This window comes from Zonotrichia leucophrys, chromosome 1A (genome assembly GCF_028769735.1).
Source record: "Zonotrichia leucophrys gambelii isolate GWCS_2022_RI chromosome 1A, RI_Zleu_2.0, whole genome shotgun sequence".
Taxonomy (NCBI): Eukaryota; Metazoa; Chordata; class Aves; order Passeriformes; family Passerellidae; genus Zonotrichia; species Zonotrichia leucophrys.
The window spans coordinates 1,291,369-1,318,162 of record NC_088170.1 but is presented as its reverse complement, the minus strand read 5'-3'; the positions used below and the strand labels follow the sequence as shown (position 1 = coordinate 1,318,162).

General features: G+C 43.5%; 3 protein-coding genes across 6 annotated transcripts in view; 1 reads left to right on the top strand and 2 right to left on the bottom strand.

Annotated features, from left to right (window-relative positions):
* PYROXD1 (pyridine nucleotide-disulphide oxidoreductase domain 1) overlaps window positions 1-26,794 on the top strand; it is a 41,605-nt gene that overhangs the window by 10,809 nt on the left and 4,002 nt on the right. The window contains exons 1-9 of one of the 4 annotated variants that reach the window (XM_064734609.1): window positions 16,125-16,189; window positions 19,199-19,279; window positions 20,623-20,742; window positions 21,845-21,973; window positions 22,782-22,855; window positions 23,461-23,621; window positions 24,267-24,367; window positions 25,250-25,379; window positions 26,179-26,291. In XM_064734609.1, the coding sequence (XP_064590679.1) occupies window positions 16,157-16,189; window positions 19,199-19,279; window positions 20,623-20,742; window positions 21,845-21,973; window positions 22,782-22,855; window positions 23,461-23,621; window positions 24,267-24,367; window positions 25,250-25,379; window positions 26,179-26,291 (942 nt within the window). In that variant the 5' untranslated portion in view covers window positions 16,125-16,156. Of the gene's footprint in view, window positions 1-16,124; window positions 16,265-17,698; window positions 17,797-19,198; window positions 19,280-20,622; window positions 20,743-21,844; window positions 21,974-22,781; window positions 22,856-23,460; window positions 23,622-24,266; window positions 24,368-25,249; window positions 25,380-26,178; window positions 26,292-26,794 lie in introns of those variants that run through there. The other 3 variants (XM_064734593.1, XM_064734599.1, XM_064734583.1) reach the window with 3 other exon arrangements.
* On the bottom strand, window positions 1,041-2,382 carry LOC135459023 (peptidyl-prolyl cis-trans isomerase-like 4). Its single transcript, XM_064734618.1, is given in 2 exon segments — window positions 1,041-1,076; window positions 1,078-2,382. Coding segments are annotated over 2 exon segments (1,341 nt in total).
* On the bottom strand, window positions 9,224-10,156 carry LOC135442881 (E3 ubiquitin-protein ligase RNF113A-like). The gene has a single exon (XM_064703171.1). The coding sequence runs from the start codon at window positions 10,154-10,156 to the stop codon at window positions 9,224-9,226; it is 933 nt and encodes a 310-aa protein (XP_064559241.1).

Sequence of the window (26,794 nt, the reverse complement as noted above, 5' to 3'; positions counted from 1 at the left end):
GAAGGCTCAGCTGCACAGGCTGCCAGGGCAGGGCCTTGCTCAACCTCCAGCCCCTGAGAGCAGCTCCTGCCACAAGGTGCTCAGTCATCTTGCCCAGGGGCTGTCAAATCCAATTGGCAAACCAAAACCACTACACCCCCTTCCCTCTGAATTGTCATAATTTTGACATTAAGGGGCTTTCAGGCAAAGATATGAGAAAAGGAATAACACATCTTTACTAGTGTGTGCATGTATGTAATGACCAAGGAATGGACTCAGACCCATAGTGATAATCAGACATTTATTGAGAGAAACAAGACATTTTTATACACTTCTTCAAGACATAGTATTTCCTTATATGGTGTTTTACTCTAAGGGGCCTATCACAGATTGCCACATCAGCAGCATCCTTTCTTAATGCCCCTATATGGGGTGATCACACATTGTTCAGGTGTCTGGCAGCTTCCAGCAGGACCCTCTCCATCAAGGGAGAGGATCCTCCTCATTTCACAGTGAGGACCTGGAGAACCTTTCCCAGGAAAAGTTTCCAGTTTTACCTCAAAAGGGGGTCCAGCTTTTAAAAGACAAAATAAGCAAGTCAAAGTGACTTGATTACATTTTTAGTACAATCCCCTGGGTCTGATGGCATAATTCCCAACAGGCCAGTGCCAGGACCTTGACTGGGAGGCTTTTCCTAAATATCTACTAGCAAACCTTTATTAATATCAGTGAGGAACATGATTTCACAAGAGCTTATCTTCCCCATGAACAGGGGGCAGATTAAAACACACAGTAACTGGTAACAACACACATCTTCCTATGAATGGAGACACTGATTTAACAGACAACCTTAGGAAACAAAATTACAAGAGAAAGTTTCTGCCTACAGACTGAGACTGGTCACTGCACTGCTGCAGCTCTGCTCCTTTTTTTTTTTTTTTTTTTTTTGGTGGTTTTTTTTTTGGTTTTTTTGTGGTTTTTTTTTGTTTTTTTTTGTTTGCTTGGGTTTTTTTTTGTAAAAAAGTCAAATTTATTATTTTAGTTCCCCTCTGCTTTTCCCTTCATCTGTACTTGTCTTTTTGTCTACTGTAAGTGTAATCTCTCCTTATAATGGCTGCTGCTCGAATGCCTGTGTCTCTTCTCACCTTTGCTCCTCTCCCTGCAGTGTTCTTCATGCTTTTTGTCAGACTCCTTAGATTTTTTGGTCCTCTTGTTATCTTCTTCACGGAGATGGTGCTTCTTCTTCTTCTGTTTTTTAGCCAGGTGTGACTGACTTGTGTGAGACTCCTCTATATCCTCATCCAACACGAGGTCATACTTGGCATCTCGCTTTGGTTTTACTTTTTCTTTCAGAGCAAATTTAGAAGGTTTGTCACATTCCTTCTCATAGTCCTTGAAATCTTCCTTGGTATACTGCCCAGCTTTTCCCTTCCATTTAACCTTGGCAACAGACTGGCTAAAATCCACATGTATCCGTCTGTCATCAATCAGCACATTGTCCATTTTGAAGTAGGCTTTCTCACAGTCTTCCTCCTTTTCAAACTCAATGAAAGCGTAACAAAGAGATTCACCAGTCTTGCAGTCTCGGATCACTTCACAACTTTTAATGGGACCAAATCGTGAAAATATTATCTCCAGGTCTTCACCTTTGGTCACAGGATTCAGTTTACAAACAAACAGCACATTTTCTGGTGGCTTGATGTCTGCATCTGGTAAGTCTCCCACCATTTCCAGAAGAATAGCACGACTTTTTGCTTCTTTTTCAGCCTGAACTTCTTCTATTTCATCTGCAGGCCGTCCTTTCATGTCATCAATTTCTTCATCTGCTCCTATTCTGCCACTGTCGAGCTGCTCCTTTGTAGGATCTGGTGAGCAATCAGGAACACACAAGGCATGTGGATCATCAAAGGGATCATGTAAAATTACTGTATGATTTATCCTGATATCTTGATATGGGATAAAATCCTTATCTACAAAGGTTTCATTAATTGTCTTCAATACATCCATGCCTTCTGTCACTTCTCCAAACACTGTATGTACACCATCAAGGTAATCCAGGTTTTCCCCTGTGGTAATGAGGAACTGTGATCCATGCTGATCACTTCCATTGTTCACCATTGACACTGTTCCCTTCTTCTTGTGCCTGATTCTGGGCACCTTTTCTGCCTCAAAAAATCTGGCTTGATCACCATAGAGTTGACAAAATATGGATTCCCCTCCACGGCTGGTTCCTGTGGGGTCACCAGTTTGTATAATAAAATCCCGCTGGACATTATAAATAAGACAGTAGTTGTAGTACTTGACCTTGCAGAGCTTCAGGAAATTCAGACATGCTCGGGGCCGCTCCTCCGTGTACAGGTCGATGACCAGGTCGCCCACCGTGGTCTCCAGCAGCACTGCCATGCTCTCAGGAAGAGATTTGAGAATAGGAATAACAGGTCTTTACTAGGAAAATAAAATAAAATGCAGCAGTACAAAAAGCACTGACAGAGTCAGAATACAGCCTGGTACCCTGTGGGTCAGGGTGGTGGCAGCAGTCCCATTGAATGGTGGCTCAGCCCTCTGAATCCCACTAGGCCAGCTGTGGTTCTGGAGGAGCAGGGATCCTGGAGAAGGATGAAGTTTTACTCTGGAGGTCCAGTGGTGCTGTAGATGGGCCTTCCTCTGGGAATGCAGTGGAGAAAAAAGCTGCTCCTCTGGGAATCCAGTGGAAAAGCTGCCTGCGGTGTTCCACAGCTCGCATTATATCCAGTTTGGAATGCTTGGTTCCTCCCACTGGGCGGAGCATCTCACAATGGGATGATGAAATTTTATCAGCCATGCAGGGACACTTAATGGGCCATTAGCAGAAGATAATGCCCAGAGGGAGGATGGGTCCTGGAAGAGATAAAGAACCCTGCCCCACCTGGTTTTAACAGATGGTAACAGCATACATGCATTTGGTTACATCTTGCATTGCAACCTGAGACTAACAATTTTTCAACAAAAGTTCTTTTATGTAACAGGCGTTCCTCTTCCAATTTTTGTATACTGGTGAGACCAAACACACACAACCTATTCCTATTCACATGCAGACATATATGCTCCTAAGAAACAAACTGACAGTATAACCTGCAGAACTCAATCATGCAATTCATTTTTTTTTCTCTTATACCCACAGTTGAGACTTAAACAGCACAGAGGGGACTGAATCCCACGAGGCAAGAGCTGCAGAATTGGCTTCAGGACTCAGACCTGCCAATTCTGGCAGGTCCATACAAACCACGCAAAAAGGCACAAGGGGGGACTTCAACCCCACAAAACCACACAGCTGCAAAATTCACAATTCACCCAGGCAATTATAAGATTTGGTTCAGCCCTTATAACAAATTAAATTTAGAAGGAACCCTAATCCCCACACCAAAACCCTTGTTTTAGCTTTTGCAACTAAAACCAAACTGTTTTGTGCACCACATACTTTAGAATTCACCGTACAATTGCATTTTATGTGGTGTGGCAGCCTGGTCAGAGAGCGAGAAAACTACATAAGTTTTCCTGCTGGTGATGCCCGTGTTTTTTTGTCAGGGAGCAGGGGGACAGCGTAGCACCACCCCAAAAGCCACTTGGTCCTGCCAGGCCTCACCTTCACCTGCCCTGCACGCCAGGGTCCGACTCTCTCACGGCCAGCAGGAGCTGCAGTTCCTGACTCAAGATCCACCACCACCATCGCGGGTGAGGACGGAGCCATCCCCACCATCAGCGGTTGTCACAACCCCACTGGTCACTCCATCAGCTCCTGTATCGAGAGCCAGGGAGCCTGCAGAGATGTCCCAGCCATGCCCATCATCAGCCCCTGCCCGCAGGTGTTTGGTCCAGCCAACGTCACACCCCCTGCCAGCTTCCCCCTCCTGTTCCTCTAAAGCTGTCTCAAATTCAGTACGCGCTGCCAGGCATAATGTGATTGACTGGGAGGTGGCCCGAGATTTGCTACGTGATGTTGAAGAATATGGCCTTGGCTCTGCACAAGTTTTGCAGACTCTCAGAGTGCTAAAATCAGGCCTGCTTTTTCCATCTGATATTAGAAAAATAGCTCAGGTACTGTTCGAGCCTGTGCTATTTGGTATTTTTTTGAAGTACTGGAGGGAGGCTGCTGAAAAGGCTGCAGCAGGCAACAGGTATTTGCCTCAGCAAGATCCTAGGTTTCAGGTGGGGGTGGACGTTCTCCTCGGAGAACAGGTCTCTTCCAGTCCTAATTTTGAGGCTACCTGGGACTCTGCTGTTCTTGAGCAGAGTCAAAGGGCAGGATTTCGTGCATTGTTAAGAACTATTGAATTGGCCGCCCCCGGGCCAGCATTTGCAGCAATAACTCAGGGAGAAGATGAACGTTTTCTGCCATTTGTCCAGAAGCTTGCTGACGCCCTTGAGAAGCAGATTGAGGATGATGCCCTAAGGGAGACATTATGCAAGCAGTTAGCCCAGTGCAATGCAAACAGTCAGTGCAAGAGGATCATAGCTACTCTTCCAGGCATCCCATCACTAGTAGACATGGTCAATGCATGTGCCTGGGTAGGGTCTGTAGGCCGCACAGTGCCTGCTCCGATGGCTCCCTTACAGCCAGGCCACATACCCTTAGCGGGTGGACAACAGAAGAGCAAAAATAAGGGCAAGGGAGGACAAGGAACATGCAATCCATCATGGCCGGGTGCCTCCTTCTTGTGCGCTAGATGCCTAAGGCCAGGTCATTTTGCTGAGCAATGCAAGGCTAAATTTCATGCCAATGGCCAGCCTTTGGCGGACCCAAGAACGGGACAATGAGCACAAGGGAATTGTGCCCTGACACAGGTGATTCCTCAGGGCATGGTGCTGGCTCAGACCTGCCCAGCCAGCTTGGAGGGATCACCCAGGGCTCCACCAGTGTGGATGTACATACCACCAACACAGTTTTCTTAGAATCCTGTAGTAAATATAATTTTTCTTTGGATGTGTTCAGACCTTTTTTGACGAGGACTGGGTGCACTGCTTGTGAGAAGATCTAGTGTCACCCACTAAGGAATCTTTGTGCACCCAGGAGTCATTGACTCTGACTTTCTAGGCCAAATTTGTGCTACGGTTTTCATGCACACCCCCCGTCACTATTCCATCAGGGACTCAGATTGCTCAACTTGTGCCTTTTCAGTCATGTGTCCCCAGGACTGGCCAGCAGACTCATGGGAATGGTGGCTTCGAATCCACGGGACTGCCACAAGTCTTCTGCTCTGCATAAGTTTCTGCTCAGCCGCCACAGATGACATGTACCCTGATTCTGCTGGGTGCCTGGCCGCCTCAGATCCATCTCCAAGGTTTTCTCAACACCGGGGTGGATGTGACAGTCGTCTCCCTCTTTGTATGGCCTCTTATGTGGCCTTTGGCTCCCATAGGTTTGGCCACTGAAGGGCTGGGGGATGTGGCACGTGCCCTGGTGAGCCAACACTCTGTGCTGATCAGTAATGTGAATGGGCAGACAGCCACAGTTCAGCCCTGTGTCACTGCAGCTCCAGTCAGTCTTTGGGAGCAGCCAGAAGTGGGATGGATTTTTAACTGGGGACACTGCATTGAAGGGCAGAAGATATCCTACACTGCCTTTACAGTGGCTGGTGGACAAACCCATTTGGGTTCATCAGTGGCACCAGACAAAAGAAAAATGGCTGCCCTTTGTGAACTGGTTCAGGAGCAACTGCAACGAGGACACATTGAGCCTTCTACTAGTCACTGGAATACTCCTGTCTTTGTGATAAAGAAAAAATCTGGGAAATGGAGGCTGGAACAGGACCTCTGAAAAATTAATGCAGTGACAGAAAGTATGGGGGCACTGCATCCTGGTATGCCCACACCCACCATGCTCCCTGCTGGATGGGACATCTTGATCATTGATTTGAAGAAAATTTTTTTCACAATTCCTTTGCATCCTGATGACAAACCAAAGTTTGCCTTCACAGTGCCTTCAGTCAGCAATGCTGTACCTGTGCAGAGATATCAATGTGTTTTGCGGAGACAGCCAAAAACTCCACAACTCTGTGAAAGTTGTAAAGCCAGTATGTTTATTATTACAGTGCCGGACGCATGTGGAGATTGCTCTCCTTAAAAGGCATGCGTACCTCTGGGAACTTCAGGTCTCTTTTTATCCCCCTCTCAAATACATATGCATACAGTTTCACAATAGGTTCATACATATTCATTTTTATGAATTTCCCATGATATTTGCCACCAGTTCTTCTATATCAGAAAGGATTCCTAGGTCAGGCTGACCTGCTTTCACAGCAGTCTCTGTCTCTCTTTATCATTCTCTGTCTCCCCCCACTTATCTCTGTCCTTCACTGAATCCCTGAGCCTAGGCCTTGCAGGCAGGCTACAGACAACAGGCTTCAAACTACAGACTGAACTCAAAGATGTACATTTCACCTAAATCAAAATGGATTTCTACTCTAGAGAATTTCCACTCTGTGTCAAATGGAAGGTTTTGTCACAGGTTTTGCTGTCACAATAGCCTGACTATCTGTCAGCGGTATGTGGCTCAGGCCTTGTCTGGAGTCCACAAGCAGTTTCCTCACGCATTTGTTATCATTCCATGGACAGCATCCTGGTGGCAGCATCCCCCAGGATGAGTTGCTGAGGGTACAGCCTCAGCTGTTCACTGCTCTGCGTTCTTGTGGGCTGCAGGTGGCCCCGGAGAAGGTTCAGCAGCACCCTCCTTTGAAATATCTGGGAGTCAAAATTCTTGACAGAACTATTCAGCACCAGGAGGTGCAATTCTCGGATTCTGTTAAGATCTTGAATGATGCCCAGAAATTGACAGGTGTCATCAGCTGGTTGTGTCCTTACTTGGGACTAACTGAGAAAGAACTGTCCCCGTTGTATGACACCTGGGGCTATGGGTATGCAAGTGTTTCCAAAGATACTGGAGTTTGATGGGTACCTGTGAGGCATGTCTGCCCTGATTGTGACACCAAAGACAGAATGTGGCCAACAGGCAACCTCAGAGTGATGATCAAGATGTCAACCATCAATCAGATGGCCCCTCCACGAGTGGGGAGTGAACATTCCATCCTTTCTTTGTTTCTGAAAAGGACTGTTGACAGGCTAAGACTGGCAGTTCTTTCAACAAATTAATGATAAGTTGTTACTATATTATTAGACTTAGTATTGATATTGTATTAGAATAAGTAACTGATTTTAGGATTAATAGTTTATTTCTAGTAGGAGGGAATCACAAGATCCAATCTCTCTGACCATTTTAAATCAGCATCCAATTGAGGTTCTGATTGATAACTAGCAACTGCTACAGGAACCTTTGCAGCTCTGTTTGTTCTCCTTTCTGCAAAGGACCCTGCAGAGGATTTAAACAAAAAGGGGGACCTGTGGATGTCACAGGCTGGTCAGAGAGCGAGAAAACTAGATGATAAGTTTTCCCAGAATTGGCTTGTGAGACTTTGGGGTGTAGAAGATAAATAATGATAGCTTATCATAACCTGCAGGTGGTGTTTTCTGACTCTCTGTTTTCTTGTTTTTTTCAAAGATTGTTTATTAGAAAAGTGTCTTATAAATTATCCAGTCAGGTGGAATGTACTGATTAATTGACCAGCCAGGTCTATCTGTATTGGAGCAATGTATAAAACAGGATCTGAAGTAAAGACACATCCTTCATGCAAACCAACCCTCTGGTGAGTCTGTGTCATTTCTTACTCAATGATGACAATTTTATACTTTCAACCTGGCACCAAGACTCAAACCCACTTTTTATATTCACTTATATAACTTCAGACATATATTTAATAGACGGTAGCAAATTAACCATCACTTGAAATTTTTTTCATTATACAATTTTGTCATTGATGCCGAAAGATTTTTGCTTTTTATATGTTTTTCATATATTTGTAGCTCTGTAGACTATTACTGTATAGTTATATAGTTTCTTCAGCTAATTGCAGTATTTTGTTAGATAAACACATTCCTGGAGTCCTATGCTAATCTTGCTTCTTCAGTGAACAAAAGCCATTTTACTTTCCCATGTATTTAGATATAAACAATGTGGAGCTAGAAGGAAATGGGAGGCTTCAGTAGGGGGCCAAACCAAGAGGGGGAATTACTGCAGTAACTGTACTTCTAACAGGGGATTCTTGTCAATTATGCCAATTTGCGAAACTTACAAATAATATCAATAAATTCTCAATAATTCTTTTATAGAGGTTTCAAAATTCCTGTGCTTACACATCTGATTGGCCAAGGTCTTAACACCACCCAGCTCACTGCAGACTTAGCAGTCTGTATTGAGGCTTGAATGAGATTGGTTGGGGTCCCTGTTTGAGTTCAAATCCAGCCTATGATTGTCTTATCCTGGAGACTCATTTACTTCTACTCTGTAACAGCTAGACTGGTCAAGTTAGGGTCTGTTATGGCCAATTTATCTGTACAGCCCACAGGCCAGCTGTGGCTGGGACAGTTCCCCCTTCCTCTGTTTAAAAAGGGCAAAGTGTTCTTTGCCATCCTCTGCGGGGCCCTTTGCAGACAGTGTTATGGTGGGTCATTCATCAGAGACATACAAACAACACAACTCTCGAAGGTTCTTGTGAAAAACAACCTCAAGTTTATTCTCACAGCTCCTTTTACAGGAGCTGCAAACTTCCCAAGCTTACACATGTGATTCATTGAGCACTATCCAGCTCTCTGGCTAATGACACATCTGCATTTAGGGCTGAATGACATTGGCTGAGGGTCCCTGTGTAGATTTGAATCCAGCCTTATCCTTGTTCACCCAGGGAGTTGTTTCCTTTTAGGATGGTTGGGTTTCAGATCAGCTGCAATGTGACAAACAGGATGACAAGGCCAGCATGATGTCACTGATGATAAGCCCAGGTCAAATAAGGCTTTCCACCCAAGTGGACAAGCCCAGCCCCCCTAGGCAGGGATGCATCTCATGTATCATCCAGGAGCTGTCAAACATCCAGCAATACAATCTTTCAGGATAGCATGCTGCAGGAATTACAAATTGAAACTTAACACTACAAACAAGAAAAAATTCAACTTTAGAACTGTCAGAAAAAACAACATAATAAACAGCTTGTCTTAGTTTGGGGTTTGTGACCCATGTCCTTAAATAGATAAAATCCTTAAGTCCCTCATATCCCAAATATATCTACAAATTACAACTCAACACTACAAACAAGAAACTATTCAACTCAAAACCATCTCAATTTAAAAAAAAAAAACATCATTCTCCTATTGGTGTTTCTCAAATGTTTGAGTCTTGGGGTTCCAATTTTGCCATGAGCTTTCTTGCAGGGTTGAAGACGCCGCTGGTTTGCTTCCCGCAGACGTAGCAGCGCTGGGATTTGCGGTAGTGCTGCAGGGCACAGCTCTCACAGAAGTAGTGCCCACATCTGGTGACCACGGGGTTCTTGAAGGAACCTCTGCAGATGAAGCACTTGAAGGGCACCTCCTCCTCACCACTGCTCACCTCATAGTTCTCATCGTCGCTGGTGCCGTAGCGGCGCTCGTTCAGCTCCCGTTCCAGCTGCCAGCCATGCTTGTAGTCCGAGCGGTCGTGCAGGAACTTGCAGCTGTCCCCAAAGCCACAGAAGCCGGTCTCTTTGTAGTCCTTGCAGATGTCAGGCTGGTAGTCCCAGCGCACCGTGGCCCGCAGGTGCTCCGGAGCACGGATGGGGCCTTTCCTGACCATCCCTGAGGAGGCATTTCCCATCGCTGTGTCCTTGGGCTTCAGGTACTTCTGGTAATTGTTAATACCACGGTAAATTTTATCGTCTTCCTTTCCTCTCAGCTCCTCCTGGATTCTTTGGCTGCGCTCAAAGATGGCCTGGGCATCCTTGTCCTTCTCCGTGTCCAGTTCATACCCTGCTGTGGCCCCCATGTCTTCTGGGCCAGCAGGTTTTGCTGACCTGGTCGATTTGTAGGTGACCCCGATCTCCTTGGCAGGATCCTCATCCTCGCTGCTGCTCTGTGCATACTCCGGCCTCTCCTTCATGCAGCGCCTGGTCCTCTGGATCATGGGGTTGGGGGTGTCCCTGGGCAGCTTCTTCCTCACCACGGTGCTGCCCTCCTCCCCACTGCTGTCCTGCTCACTGCTGGGACGTTTTCGCCAGCCGCCGCCCACGGCTCGGACCCGCTTCTTGAACACAAAGCTGCACACACTGCTCTCCTCTGCCATCAGCTGATGCTGGTTAGAAAATAAAGGCAGAAAAGGCTTGGACTGAGTCAGGGTATAACCTGGCACCCTGTGGGTCAGAGTGGTGGCAGCAATCCAATTAAATGGTGGCTGCAGTCCTCCTGCAGTGACAGGTGTGGTTCTGGTGGAGCAGGGATCCTGGAGAAGGGTCTGGTCTTCCTCTGAAGATCCAGGGGTGGCTTTGTGGTTCTTGTCCTCTGGGAGTCCAGTAGGTAAAGCTGCCTGTGGTGTTCCACAGCTCACATTATATCCAGTTTAGAATGCTGGGCTCCTCCCCCTGGACGGAGCATCTCACAATGGGATGATGGAATTTTATCAGCCATGCAGGGACACTTAATAGCCCATTAGCAGAAGATAACTCCCCAGAGGGAGTTATCAGGGATGAGTCCTGGAAGAGATAAAGAACACTGCCCCACCTGCTTTTAACAGCTAATAAAGAAGGTGATATAATACATACTTTTGATTACATCTTACATTGTAACCTGAGACAGTATAACAGTCTTCTTTGGTGAGGTTCAGCATTCTTGAATGTTAGACAATTTTACAAAACTATTTTTTCCTACTTGTTGGACTCATAAGGTTTGTGAGTTCAACTAAGGCTGCCTTGCTTTTCAGAGCATACCCTTACAGGTCCAGGTACCCCCACAACCCAACTAAATTTACATATCCCAGATTTTCACCCTTATCCCTCCCACCAACCAGGTTTCAGGGAGATCCCAAGGAACTACACCCAAGGAAAGAGGAAAAGGTCAGTGGGGAACAACTTTCAGTAAAATTTGCCAGCAACAAACTTATAGCAGTCTATAAAAAGAAACTTATGAGACATCAAAAACAGCAATCACTAATGAAACTGAAGTTACCTAGTACCCAACTACTACTAACAATGGTTATCAGCACCATGTAGGCAGCAAGCTGGAGTAGCCAGCTATCCTTTTGAGAACTTTTCTGGAACTGCAGTCCAAATATTCCCCAAATACAGGTGTGTATTTCTTTCTATTTACAGGGTTAAGCTTTTCTAGCTTGATTTCTGCTAAGGCAGTGGTATGCCATATTGTCTGGATCTGGCAACCAATGCATGTTTAAAATGCCTATTCCTCTTACATCCAAATATGAGCAACACTTGTAAAAATCCCATATTGTTATTCCTACTCAAGTAACTTCATTTTTTGATGCTTGTGCTGGTTTGAAAGTAACCAGCATCTTGGGTGATTTAATGATTATAATTTATTCCCTGATCATCTGTTTTATGCCCAAAATGGTTGCTGTACCTTTAAGGCTCTGGTGGGGGGTGGGAGGGTGAGCCCCTCTTCCTTGGGTTTTTTCAAAGCATCACTCCCCAGGCATCTGTGGTGCTGTGCAGACTGCATTCTTTTTTTCTTTTTTGCTTGGTTTCTGTTAGCTCAGGCAAGAAGTTTTTTCCCTTTCCCTGTCCTTGGAGAGGCTGTGATCACTTGGTAGCTTTCCTCAAAGTGAACTGCACAGTTTGGTTTTGGTCTGAGATCAGAGAGAATGACCAGTGGGAGAAGAACCGGCCAGAGAAGGCTGCTCCATCTCAGCCCCTGACCTCAGATCATCTGAGCCAGCAGCAGAAAGGACACCAAATCCACCTGCTTCAGCTGCTGTGAAGAGGAGACCAACACCAGGGACTCACCAGGTTCCCATCTGATTTTGGTCAAGCTTCTGCATGAACCCCTTGTTTTTTAGGGTTTTTTTCCTTGAGACAGGAAAAAACCCCTAAAAACCTTTTCCTACCATGTTGCCAGCTGTTTTGGGTTTTTTTCTTTCTATAGAATTTTGGGTGTTTTGTTCTGTTGGGGGGGGAGGACAGTTAAATATCTAGCATTTATTCACCCCTTTTTCTGTTCCATGTGGGCACTCCCTCCATTTGTCAATAGAGGGGTTTGAGTCCCCAGGAGTGAATCAATGTGCAGATTGTAGATGGTTTGGGCTTTGGTAACAGGAATGTCCCCACAGGCAGATGGGAACAGAGGGAACAGACCTACCCCTCCTCCAGGGATGAAGGGAACCAGGGACAGAATCCACAGCTGAATCCCTGGTTACCACAAAGCTGACGAAGTGGAAAATTGACTTTTTAATAGACACTGCCCACTTACTTGGTATTAAATACGAACCAGGGAAAAATAGCCAAGAAACTGCAAATGTTGTTGGTGCAACAGGAGAAGTGGAAGAATGAACATTCTTTAACCCCATTAAATTCAGAAAACAGTGGATAATACACTGATTTCTATATATGCTTGAGTGTCTGGTTCCTCTTTTAGGAAGAGACCTGTTAAGCAAATTGGAGGCTCAGATTGTATGTAAAGATGGAAAAATCAATTATGGGTACCTGAGACTAAAGCCATCAAAGGAAGGACTTTTATGTTGCAGGGAACACCAGAACCACACAGTTCTGGAGGAATACCCAGAAGCAGGAGAAAATGCAGTAACATTGCTGGTTTGAGCCAGTGGAGCTCCAGGCTATTCCCAACAAGCTCAGCCTGTAAGTGTTTCCCTAAAAAATGGATCAAGACTGGTTAGGCAGAAATTGCATCCTTTAAAATCAGGGAAATCAAGAGCCTTAAAGAAAATATCAGGGAAAATCACTGGTGGTTTAAAGTGATAGGTTTGAAGGATGCCTTCTTTTGCATACCTCTTGATAAGCAAAGTCAGGGCATTTTTGCCTTTGAATGGGAAAACCCCCAAACTGGTCAGAAGACTCAGTTTACCTGGACTGTGTTACTGCAAGGATATAAAACAGTGCAATGATTTTTGCGAACCAGCTGGCAAAAGAATTGCAGGTCTGGAAAAAAGAGAACCCAGAAGGGTTGGTCCTGCAGTATGCTGGTGATCTCTTACTAGCAACTGAACTTAATGAAACATATATGGAATTGACTGTGAGTGCTCTAAATTTCCTAGGCCAAGGAGGTTACCAAGTGTCTCAGGAAAAAACTTAAATCATGAGGCAGCAAGGTACCTGCCTAGGATTTGAATCAGTACCAGAACAGTGGAGGTTGGGAATGGACAGAGAAGAAGCCCTGTGCCACGTACTCCAACCTGGGACTGCCCAAGATTTATCAGCATCCTCAGGTGTGGCTGCATGATGCAGATTGTGGGTCTCAAATTGCAGAATTTTGGTCAAACCATCATATGAGCTTTTAAAGGAGGCCTTGGAAGGACCTTTGATTAGAACTCCTGATGGTGAACTTGCATTCTGTAACCTAAAGCTGGCCCTGATATCTGCACCTGCCTTAGGACTTCCAGACTTAACAAACCCTGTGAACTTTTTGTGCATGAAGAGCAGCCCTCACCCTTGGAGCTCTGGCTCAGAAGGTAGGAGACTTCAAGAGGCCCGTGGGGCACTTTTGGAAACAACTAAAAATAGTCAGCCATGGGTGGCCCTGGTGCCTGTTAGCCATAGCTGAGACTATTCTCGTCCAAGAGGCCAGGAATTTGGGACAGAAGACTTTAGTGCACAGTTTGAATGCTGTATCAGGACAAAAGGGGAGCATTGGCTTTCCCTGAGTCAAATGCTGAAGCATCAGACTGTTCTGCTGGAGCAAGAGGATGTGGAAATTAAAGGAACCACAGCAGTAAACCCAGTCCAATTCCTGGACACCCCAATGCAAGGAGAAGAGCCACTGACCCATGACTGCTTACAGAAAATTGAGAAGGTTTGTGCTGGTTGGCCAGACCTACAAAATGTACAAAATGGAGATCCAGCAGAGTTCTTCACGGACAGAAGTAGCCTTGTGCAAGAGGGTGAAAAGCCAGCTATGCAGAAAATTCATCAACCAAAATAATAGAAGCTGCACTGCTGCCCATGGACAGCTCAGCACAAAGGGCAGAACCCACAGCACTGCAGAGAGCCTTGGGAGTGGCAGCAGGAAAAAGAGCAAACATATGGACCAATTTGAAATATGCTTTTATTGCAATTTTATATGCCATGCCTGTGGGGTATATGGAGGGAAAGAGGCCTATTAACAGCACAAGGCCCTCCCATTAAATAAAAACAAGAAATACTGTTCCTTCTCGATGCTATCCAACTGCCCAAAGTGGCCATGCTACACTGCAGGGCACACCAGTGTGGGGATTCCCAAATTTGTGTGGGAAATAAATAGACTTGCAGGTAAAGCTGCTTGAGAGGTTGCACAACGAGGCATCCTAGCATTAAATACCTGAGAAAGCCATTTAGACCTGAGAAAGCCATTTCGCTTCCAGAAGGTAGCCCTGGGTATAGTCAGGCAGATTTAAAATTAGCTGCTTACCTAAAAGCCCAGAATAAAGAGGATGTGTGACTGGTTACGCCCAATAACCAGGTCACAGTTCCATCACAACTTATGTTACAAATTGTAAAGGATGAACACCAGCAGACCCACAAAGGAATCCATGCTGTGGTGATCAGTCTGCAGACTCAGATACTGAGTGCTCATATGACAAAAATTGTCAGATCTATTACAGAAAAATGCCCACTATGTCTTAAAAATAATTGTTTGAATTCCAAAGGACCTCCTCCAGGGATCACTAAAAGAGGAAACAATCCAGAGGATTATTGGCAAATTGATTTTTCTGAGCTGCCACACCAACAAGGAGACAGGTATCTCCTAGTGTTGGCAGATAGCTTCTGGCCACCCAATAAAAGTTTCTCCTGCTGCACCAACAAGGCCAGGGAAGTCACCAAGGTGCTCCACAAAGAGGTCATACCCAGTTTGGAGTGCCTACAGGGATGTCACCTGATGGGGAACCCCACTTTGTATCTGAAGTGCTTCAGCAGCTTAGTAGGAGTTGGGTATAAACTGGGATGTACACACTCCATGGAGACTGCAGTCCAGTGGAAGGGCTGAGCACATGAATCAAACCCTAAAAAAGACAAATTAGCAAAATATGTCAGGAAACTTTCTTGAAATGGCCACGGATGTTATCACTAGCCTTGTAACAAGTTAGAGTACAGCCCCAAACTAACCTGAAGGTGAGCCCATATGAGTTGATATTTGGGGGTCTGTATTCTATTGCAACCTTCCCTTGGTCCAAGAAACAGACTGACAATCAGGAAATGGAACAGTAATTAATTTCATTAGGGAAATCCTTGAACGGGCTAAAAAAGTTTATCATTCCCTCAGAACCTGTTGCCCTGGATCCCCAGTTCATTCATTCCAGCCTGGGGATCACATACACATCAGGACCTGGAAATTGGAGCCACTTCAGGAGCATGGAAAGGACCTTACCTGGTTCTGTGTACTACAATATACTTTACTGCAAATACTGGAAACCCTTGTAATTCTAGTTGTCATTGTAGTAATTGTTGGGCTTGTTATTGATCATGTTTACAAAATACTCATTTGTGGTCTTGCAAGAATATGTACGATTCTAGATAGAAATTGAATTGAAACTTAACAAATCATCTTGCCGAAGTAGAGAAGGTTCAAAGGGGGGAGTTGGTGCTGTGAGGCTTCACTCAATTTCTCCTGTGCCTGTGAACATTCAGCTGAGAAATAAAGCATGCAAAATCTGCTCTGCCAGCAAGGACAACTGGAAGAGGAGAAGACATCTGGCTCAGGAATGCAGCAATAGCCAAAGCAAGGACTGAGTTTGGGAACCTGGGGAGGTTTTATGGTAATGACCAAATGGTAACATGCATGTAACACATCCAAATTGTAATGTGCAAGCAACACAGCTGTAAAATCGTGTGTGCACACAAAGTTAGCAGTTAGCACCCCTGTAACCCGAATAAATGATGTCCTTCTTAGCTCTAAACTGGTCTTAAGGAGTCTTACTCAACTAGTTTGCAGTGGATCTGGTGACAGCTCAAGCTGAGGTTCCCCTCAGCAGAGTCTCAGCTGCCTGTCATTCATTAGGCCATTTTTCACAGCACAGTAATGCAGAAACAGCTGAAGCTCTCTGAAGCAATCCTCACACCTGGCCAGAGCTGTTAAAGGACAAAGGAGCTCTCAGGGAGATAGGAGGGTGTTTGGATTAGGGGGGATCATGCCTGCCTGTGAGGAGGGACCCCAACCAAAGGTTTGTGGGCTTTTATGCTCTCACAAGCACCATGCAAGTCTTCCTCTTGACTCCTCTGCTCCTGCTGTGTCTCTGGTACCACACCTTTTCTTGCCTCTCTGGTTTCTGGGGTTGAAATAGCTCCTGAGGTATTAAAAGTCTTTTTTTTCTCCCAGCCTGGTGACAGAAGAAGAAGAAGTAGAGATTCCTTGGTTCTGCTTTTCAGGATTGTTTATTTTCTCTTATCTATTCCATTCTTTCTCTGTCCAGTAGGTTGGGTTGTGGCACAGTCCCTGCCCTTGGGGTGGTGTTGGCTTTTTATACTAAAATCTGCGTGTACTTTATTTACAATAATTTCTAATACCTATCACCTATGTTAGACAGTCTGTCTCTGCTCTGAACCAATCCAAAATTGCCTCCATCACAGCAGAAGATGGAGGACAAGAAGAAGAAGGAGAGAGACTGGACATGCCCAGATTTCTCCATCTTGCCTCCTGATCCCCCATTCTAAATCCCCAAAATTCTACTTTTTCACCCTGGGATAAATTCACTATCATTCTATTCAAACCCTTGTGGCTTGTAACTCTTCACACAAAGTTGGTAATTGTTTCCATGGGCTAAAATCAAAGGCACAGGTGTTTTTTACTCCGTGCCAAGGTCTCTGAGCCCCCTGCCAGGGTCTGGAGCCCTCCAGGGCAGCCAGAGCAATGTCCTGGGTTCTGGTCATGAAAATGGGGAGTTTGCCCTCAATTCAAGCCCATAAAATGGCATCATAAAGGTTTTCCCCTTCCCTTTAAATTAGAAAGTAACAATCCCCCATCAGCTGATACCCCTAAATCAGAAAAAAAAAAAACAGATTTTCCTTCCCCTGACCCTCCTCATCCTCACTGACCACACCTGGGGCTGCCCTGGACACTGACTTTTGCAGGAATTTCACTCAATCCCACTCTAATTCTTAATAAACTGAGCACACCTTGCTGCTGTTCATATTACATGTGAAACTGGCTGATATGAAAAAATGTGGGGATGAGGAAAAGCGGAATCGATAGGGATTGATATGGAGTTGAAAGGCCTTGATACGGAATTGATATAGAGGTTTATGTGGAATTGATGCGGGTTTCCATGGAATCTGTAGGGCTTGCTGGTACAGAGAGCGCTGGGATCAGACCTGGAGTATGGTGTGAGGGAAAACCCGGACTGGATTGCCTGGAGTAGGGAATGGGGAAAAACCTGGGCTGGATTTCGCCAGAATATGGAACGGGAATAAAAACCCGGACCGGACTTCACCGGAACACGGAATGGGTGGTGGGGGGGAAACCTGGACAGGATTACGGCTCGATCCCGGAGTGGGTGCGCAAGACGGGGCCTGATCCCCGTACACAGACAGCACCCACAAGGCACAGAGGTACCGAACGGGCGGGGAAAAGCCGCTGCGGGGCGGCTGCACACGGGACCGCCCGTGCCCGCGGAGCAGAGGAAGGTGTGGCGCTCCCGCGCTCCGTAGGCCGGGGGCGGTGCAGCCGGGCCGGGCCATGCCGGGCGGGGCGATGGCGGGGCCGGGCGGCGCGGTGCGGGGCCGCTTCGCCGTGGTGGGCGGCGGCATCGCGGGGGTCACCTGCGCCGAGAAGGTAACGGGGCCGGGCTCTCCCTCCCCTTGGCGCTCCCCGGCAGCCGGGAATTGTCCGCAGGGGTGCGGAAAGCTGCCTCAGCCCGGGGAGCCCCGGTGTGCCCGGCCCTCGGCGGCCCGGTGCTGCCGCCTGCCCGGTGAGAGCGGCTGGCGCTGGCTTAGAGAGATGAACCCACGGCAGGGCACGGCCACCGAAACATCTGCGCTGTCATTGCACAAATGTTCGCGTGTGTTTCAGTAGTTCCGTACTCTGTCCTACACACCCCTAATCCTCGTATCTAAAAATAATTTGAATAATTTTTTGTGTGTCCCTGGAGAAAACACCAGCCAAGCGCAGCCCCAGGGCAGCAGTGCTGTAATAAAAGGATGTTTATCTGTGTACAGCTACCTCTCCAGAGGTTCAGAGCTGATAAGGTTGTTTTGAAGCAGTTTATGAAACGCTTTGTAAAGAGAGTGAGTTATTCCTAACTGCAGAGAGCTGGCTCTCTGTGCCCTGGCCCAGAGCTCAGGGATTCGGGATCCCTGCAGGAATTACTCTAAGGGGCTGTGCTGCAGCCCAGCTGGAGGCTGCTGGGATGTGCTCCTTTTAATTAACACTGCTCAGTTTTTATAGGCTCCATGTTTCAGAACTGTGTATACCTCTTCCACCTCTCTGTGAGCCCGAGCTCTAAAAATAAATTAATCTGTCACTTGGTCCCAAGGATTTTGATGGTTTTAAAGTAATAGTAACTGGAGGTAATTTTGCACCTGTAGAATGAAATTATGTGGGTATTAGATGGATGAGGAATATTTTATCTCTTAGGGCTGCAGAGCAGCACACATGTTTTGGAGGCAGTGTTCTCAAGGTCCCTCTGCTTGGCATCTTCCCCCCACAGCACCACTTGTCTTGGTCTGTGTCACCTTGCTGAGCAAGGCACATTTAAAATAGGAGTTCTTCCCTTTGGCTTGGGGCTTTTTAAGTCTTGCATTGCTTAGTAGCACCCTGAAAATGATCCGTTTATAAATAGGGTATAAACTATCCAGGAGAAATCAGCATTTCCTCTGTGCAAATGAAACCTATAAGCAATTAGTCATTGCTGAGCAGTAAAAAAAGTGTGTCCACCAAGTGGGTGTGTCCAGAGATCCCATGATCACAGTGTGAGCATCAGATGGCCTTTGGAATATTGTGACAATAGTCCCATACACTGTGGCTGCAGTTCTTGAAGGTATATTTATGTGTGATTGAAATAAATGTTGTCTCCAAATCCTCTTCAGCCCTTATCCTTCTGTTATCCTCAAGTAGTGTTTTTTCAATGATTCTACAAAACCAAAGTAATATATTAACGTATGATTTTTTTCACCAGTAGTTTTATTGTGTTTAAGTCTGATGATGACTCTTATTGTGGTTTCTGTTTCTTTACAAGCTGGCTGCAGAATTCCCATCAGAAGACATTTTTTTAGTGACAGCCTCCCCAGTTATCAAAGCTGTAACTAATTTCAAGCAGGTAAGAGAGACTTCATTTTTCTTATAGTGAGACATGTTCAAAGTTCATTTGTGCAGGTAATTTAGAACCCAGTGGTGAAGAAGCTCATGACTTAGAGCCTGTTTTCATATTTGTGTGATAGCAGTGGTGTCAGTAAGACTGACAGCCTATTTTACAATGATCAGTAATTGTGAATATATTCACACCATTCAGGCAAAGGTTAAACCAGGTACTTACATGACTGAAGTGTGTTCAGAGTTACTGAAACTTTATTTTATTTAATTAATTTGTTTTTTTAGTGAGTGACCTCTTAGAAGCACTAGAATGGTATCATAGTCTTGCTCATGTTTGAATATGGGGCAGAAACAGCAAAAAAAGGGATAACCTTCTGGGGAATTGCTTTGGGCTTTGTCTACTCCAGCAGCTGCTTATTCAGTGACATCTTTCCTGCTGGTTTGAAAAAGAAAATCAAATGTATGCATGAATTCAGATTTATGGCTAGTAGGAGATGAAGCTGAGTCTGAGAGCTCTCTCTGAAACTAATACCCAAGTACAGAATGCTTTCTGAAAGTGCTGAGTGTCCAGCAAAGACATCTGCACAGTGCAGAGATGTAAAGTCTGTAATTCACATCACTGGAAATTTACATAGCTGAAGAATAAGGGAAGAGCTGAGCACTATTGGAAGGCAGCAGAATCTGAGATTTGGATATGAGCATCTTAATTTCTCTCTGAATTGCCAGCATGGTGTGACTTCTGGTTCCTAGCTGTGTTCCAAACTCAAATACTCAATAAAGTAGCAGGCCTGGATGTTTCCATGCAGCCACTCTTTTGGAAAAAGCCACAAAATTGTCATCACTTATTTGAATGTTTTTCAAGCTTTGTCTGGCCTCTTTGGGGTTTTTATTTTGTTTGTGTTTGTTTTCTATTTGATGTTGTTCATTTCCCCTGAGGTCTCTGAAATATCAGGTAGTGGTTCTGGATGAGTTATTTTATCAAAGTTAGAGAAAAACCAGGGTTTTAACACTACATCACATAAATGAAAAAGCAGTGTTAACAACTTCTTTATGGAATAAAATATTGTACCAGTTAGAGCAACTGCCAGGGTTTTCTTTTCCATTTTTGCTTAATCTCTGTCTTTAGGATTAACATGTAGTACTTGGACTCTTCAACCAGGAGCAGGCATGAAAAGATTCTGTATGGAAAAAGAAACCTTTAAGAGTTACATGGTAACCCATTTTCAGACAATATGGGCTTTATGTTGTCACTTTTTTACCATAAATGGACACAGCACCTTCTGTCAAAAACTTTAAAAGAAGAGATGGGTAAATGATCCATATTTTTAAATACTTCTCTTTCTCCTACAGGTCTCCAAAGCACTTGAGGAATTTGATGTTGAAGAGCAGCCAAGTTCCCTATTAGAAAAACGATATCCCAATATTAGAGTTATACAGTCTGGAGTGAAACAGTTGAAAAGTGATGAACATGTAAGCTAAGGTTTTCTTTTTTATTTGTTTTTTTCAAATTATGTATATTAAAAATAATTTAAGAAGTAGCTGAATGTTTTGGGTGAGAAATTTTGTTCAAGAACATTTTGGTTACTGAATTGATAAGTTACCAAAATTACAAGAAAATATTTCCTAATTCTAATTTCACTTACTGCTTAAACTGTTTTTCTAGTAGAAGTAGATACAGAGGACAAAATAAATCTTGAAAGAGCCAACAATTCCACCTTTTCTTCCTTCTGTTTAGCAGGAAATACATTGCAAATATGAGCAATGGGCAGCATGTACACAGCCTTGTTAGCTCTGTGCCAAGATGTTATTTTCACTCCAGCAAGTATGAGAAACTCACATTCACATCCGAAACTCGTTTTGCTCACTTCTAAAGTTTGGAGGTGTAATTTCAGGTGGATTCTGTTAACATTCTGAATACAGTGGCTTTCTTATATCATTACTAGGATGGTGTTTTAATATTGGTCTTGGTGGACATAAATAATTAATCTATGTGGATTTGGAGGTTCTTTTGCCCAAAATCACTTTAAGCTATGCAGCTTCTAGTTTGTAGAACAACAAATAATGTCATAAAATGTTAAAATTTAAGGTCTTCTTTCTCAGAATGACATAGCTTGTGGAGTGCCTCCACTTTTTCTCCAGCAAAGAACAGATTTGCAGTATTTCTGAACTGTGTCCTATCCTGTGCCTGGTTAACTCAGAGCTACTGCTGTTGAAATGTTTGAATGAGATTCTCGATTGCTGATGTCCAGCAGTGCATGGTTCTGTTCCTGGGGCCTGAGGGACATTTGTCACGTGGAAAACACAGAACTCTTTTGGCACAGCCAGTGAGTACCAAGTGCCACCAAGTGGTTGATCTTGCTTCGAGTGCACTGGTGCACTTCCCACTTCATTGCTCACTTATTTGTGGTGAGTGTGATGGCAGTAAATGACACACAGTGAGGAAGAGTATGAAGCCTTGTTCCTTCAGAAGCCCCTTACAGCTTTTCATATCTGCAAATTGCTGTGACATTAAGGAAAGATGTCTCTTAGATGTCTTCATTTTTGATTTTTCTTTTCTCTTCATTGTTAACAGAAAATTTACACTGAAGATGGGAAAGAATACATCTATGAAAAGCTTTGTCTGTGTGCTGGAGCCAAACCAAAATTAATTGTCGAAGGGAACCCATATGTGTTAGGAATCCGGGACACTGACAGTGCACAGGTGAATGTGTTTGGGACTTCAAAATGTGCAATGTATTCCTGCATCTGGTGCAAAATACCATAATTCTTGTGGAGTGAAATGGAGAAACACAAAATAATGTCTGCTATTATATATTCTTAATTAGGAACGTTTTCACTAGCAGGAAAACAGCCTTATAATGCCCCTGAATTAATTAGCCACCGATCTGTTAAGTTTATAGATAGCTCATACACATTATTTCTAACATGATAATATGGAATAAACAATATTTTTTCACCCTTCAGGCAGAATCCAATTGGAAAATATAAAGAAATTTCCTTGGGAAGGTGTGTGTGGTTCCTGGTACAAAGGGCTGCTTCATGCAGTGGAAAGCTATTGAAGGAATGACTTTTTATTCTCTTGCAGTTCTACTGTAGCTTCTCCTCTTTGTACAGAAAAGAGTTAGAAATAGTCAAAGATGTGGAAAAGTTTTCACCTGAGAAATGACTTAATAGACTAAAAATTAAGCTTGGAAGGCAAAGATGAAGTTTCCCTGCTACAGGTCTTCAGAATTAGAAGAGGCAGGGTGAGCACTGCTAACATGGAGCTGCCATTCATCAAATGAAGCTGGACCTTGAGGATAAAAAAAGGAGTTACATTTTCAAAGAATCAGAAGTGAAACTGAAATTATAGTTTGTTACAACAGCTTCTCTCAGAGGTCTCAGCCTAGCTGGATGTGTATCAATAATCTGAGAAAATCCAGACTAAGAGCAAGAAAATACTGAGAAGGATATAGTCGATCAGTGGGAGGGAACATGCTCTAACTGACATTTTTCCTTTCTTAATGCAGGCTTTTCAGAAGAATTTGGCTCAAGCTGAGAGAATAGTGGTGGTAGGAAACGGTGGGATTGCACTTGAATTAGTGTAAGTGAACAAAACATACATAATCAAAGAAAATCTTTAACAATGCAATGCTAAATCAGTGTACATGAGTTTGGGAGAAGGTTGACTTATAAAATTTTCTCTTAGAGCATTTAGTAGCAAAACTGATTACAGGGTTGGGTTTTTTTTTTTTTTTTGCGACATAGTGGTTTTTACTGACACACAAAATCAGAAAAGCTCCAGAAGAAGCTTTATTGACACATAGATATCAGGAATATTCAGTTCATGTTCCACATACTGCAAGTAAGATCCAAATGCTTGTTTTTAACAGTGGCAGTCTGGCAGAAATGCACTTGTTTTTCATTACGGGAAGCAGGAAATACTAATTATTAGTATTATAAATTGGATCTGCCCCCTACCCCAGTTCAGTCAGGGTTGTGTTGGTGAGGAAGTATGACTTGTCAACTTGAGGAGATATTTTTAATGGGTTCCTTATGTAAGTATTTAGAAGTTGATTTGATAGGTTGGAAAATCTTGGATCCCCTGGTTCTGGCTTCTGGAAGGAAACTTGACACACTTCTGCTTGTGTTGCTAAAAGATCCTTTTCAGGCAGTCTGTCACTTTATCCCTTGCTGAAATGCCCACAGGTATGAAGTTCAAGGCTGTGAAGTAATCTGGGCTATCAAAGACAAAGCCATTGGGAACACTTTCTTTGATGCAGGAGCAGCTGAATTCCTCCTTCCCAAGCTCACTGCTGAAAGCCAAGAGAGTCCCATCGAGTGTAAAAGAACCAAGTACACAGTGGAAGGTATGGGGTTCAGCTTCCTGACACTGCAGCAGCAGCATTTCATATTAAAGGTAGTCTTAAAATCAGTCAGTGTAACAGCTTGGAGTAAGGCTTACTGTTATCATTCATGACATTTCCTTCTTCAAAAACTGAGAGTAAAAATGCAACATAAAAACCCATCCCACATTTATGTAGACAGAATGTAATACAGCTTCTTGTGAGCTGTTAAAAAGTGCTTACCTTTGTGCCAAATTTACATTAATTCCCTGTATTCCTTCTGCTGAAGAACTTGTTCTATTTTTTGTAATGTTTTGATGTGAACTCACCATTCTATAGGGAGGAACTGTCACATAATGAGATATTGGAGGGGCAGGTGAAACCACACAGAACATTATTACAGGTGGAGATAAAGTGCAGTCTCAGAAACAACAATTAGCACTGCATGAACAAACATCACACAAACATATGTAGGGCCAAAGTCAGGACAAAAAGAAGAGCATGGTTCTAGACATCAGGCAGGAAGAATAAGGATATTACCCCAGGTGGTATTTTTCTGTTATTTTCTGTTGGTATTTCTGGTATTTTCTGTTGAGAATCCTTGTTCTGAATTCTGAGGACAAGGAAGGAAGCACACTAAATCTGATATATTCCATGTCTTTGCTTCAGGAAGTGAGGAGAAAGGAGGACCTCCAGGAGCATCTGACAAGCTGGGCAGTGCCTTGGGCCCTGACTGGCACGAGGGCTTACACCTTAAAGGCACTAAGGAGGTATGGGCATAACCTTGCTGCCAAATTTATTTGGGTGTTGTGGGCTTGAGCACAGGGAAGAGTTCCATGTTTGCAATAAAGCAAAAATCCTCACATTTATTTTTTTTTTCATTTATGAATTCCTGAGTTCCATGTTTGCAATAAAGCAAAAATCCTCACTTTTTTTTTTTTCATTTATGAATTCCTGAGCTGTTAGGTGTTTGCATCTGTTTTGCATTTATAAAATGACCTGTCAAGAGTGATTAGTCAAAGAGCAGCTAAAGGATGTTTAGGATATTTAGCAGCTTAATCAGTGGTGGTTTGGCTGTTGAAGGCTGTGGAACTGTATTTGTGTAGTGGAGAATAAAAAAAGGCCCAAATTCACCAAACAATCTAGAGAAAGAGGTAACTTCCCAACTTCTGGCTTGAGCTCAGAATATGGTTCAAATGTTGGTTGATGGTACAGAGTATTTTTTCTTTTTACTGTGTTTAGAATTTAAACTTATTATTGTTACCAAAATTTAATGAACGATAGAAAAATAAAGGATTTGCAATCCTGAAAGACAGAAAAATGAGTTTACTTTATTCTGTTCTGATAAGGTTTGAACTCCCTTCCTGCAAGCTTAGGGGAACCTGAATATGTTTTCTGGCATGCTAGAAAAATCTAATTGTGGTGAACTTTAAAGGAACATGAGCTACCTGCTGAAAAAGCAGCTAAATTGCCACTGGCTATGGTTAGAGCTGTGCCAAAAGGAGGAAAGTGTGGGAATCCAGGTAGTGGGCTGGGATATATGGTGGGTGGTTTCCCACTTCAGTAATATCAATTTAGGTGAAGATGTCCTTGCTGTTATCAATCTTGTGATCACTAATCATTATGTTTATAATTCTGTCTCTTTGTTTTAGTTTTCTCACAAAGTACATATTGAAATACTGTGTGAAGTAAAGAAAATACTCTTACAGCAAGAATTTGTCCAACTGCAGCAGACTTCCTTGACTTTTCCTAAAGGAGAGAAAAATGTAGAAGCAGATGAGGGTGAGTGCCAGTGCTGGTGAGACCTTGAAGGTAAATCTGTGCTGGAGCATGTTTGCCGTTTGAAAAATAAATCTTTTTTTCTCCATAATTTGAGGTCTAGCAGTTTACAGTAATCAAATTTATGGGCTGCAATTAAATTATCAAGTCTTGTGGGTCAGACACTTTTTTCCACAAAGTAACCAAAATCATGTGTGCAGAATATTCCATCCTAACACAATCCATTAAATATTTTAATAGTTAAAACATGAGGAAGAAACCCATGAACATTTTGTATCAAACTGAAGTAAACCTTCCAAGTAGAGGAAAATATCCCTTTTTAAAAAATGAATAATTATGCCTATAATTTCCACCTAATTAAAATGAATATTTTTAATACTATTTTAGTAATCAGTTACTTTCAGCACAAGTCAAGTCTGTGCTGTTCTTTTTGCTTTTGAGGCACTTCTGTGCATCTGTAAATTTCTACATAAAAGAATATTTGGCAATTGCATACTTGAGAGAACATCCCACAGGACACGGAGGGCTTTAATTTAGGAAAATTCTGAAGGAAGTTATTGGCAGGAGTTGGAGCTGAGCTCCAAAATAGTTTTTTTCTCTAGTTCTGAGCAATGGTAAGAAAAGTAACAGGTAATCGCTGATAGTTTTTTCCTTTTTATTTTCAATTTTAACCTTTCTTTACCTATTCAGTTACTTCAAAGGTTTTATGGTTTTATTTTCATTCATATCTTATCATAAGACATAATTAATAAAATAACTTCTGTTGGTTACATTCTCAGGGCAGAATTTTCTCCTTTTTCAGTGCTGTGGCCTGTATATGTGGAATTAACTAATGGAAAAATTTATGGATGCAATTTCATTGTCAGTGCAACTGGAGTTGTGCCAAATGTTGAACCATTTCTTGATGGCAATAATGTAAGTATACTGATTTCAAGTAAGGTTAAAGAAACCTTTTCAGCCGGTTTATACTTCTGTTCTGACATGGATTGCTAAAGATTTAAATACTGTGCACCATCTCAAAATAAGGCAGGGTATGTTGATACTGAGATATCCAACATGATACAAGTGTATTTGATTTGTGGACTTGGTTTATTATGTTGCTCCTCAGGTGTTTATATATAGTACATATGCAGTGTTAAGCCTAACCAAAGAGTGAAAATCATCTGTATAATTGGCTAATGTGGCAGAAATTTAGAATAATTTCCATGTTGGTTCTGTACCATAGTCTTACCTTATTAATCTTGACATTTGCTCCTGGAAAGGAAGCAACTATTTCCAGTACTTTCCATCTGGGACACTGAGCTGTCACAGTGCTCATGTTCATTGAGGGAAGTCAGCACCCAAATGTGGGTGGTGATTCTGGAGTTCATAACTGCCATATGCATTTCCATACCTCAGGATCATTTTGTTTCTGTGTT

What these genes read in the sequence shown, in the direction of transcription:
- LOC135442881 (XM_064703171.1), bottom strand. Translation starts at nt 10,156, where the DNA reads ATGGCAGAGGAGAGCAGTGTGTGCAGCTTTGTGTTCAAGAAGCGGGTC.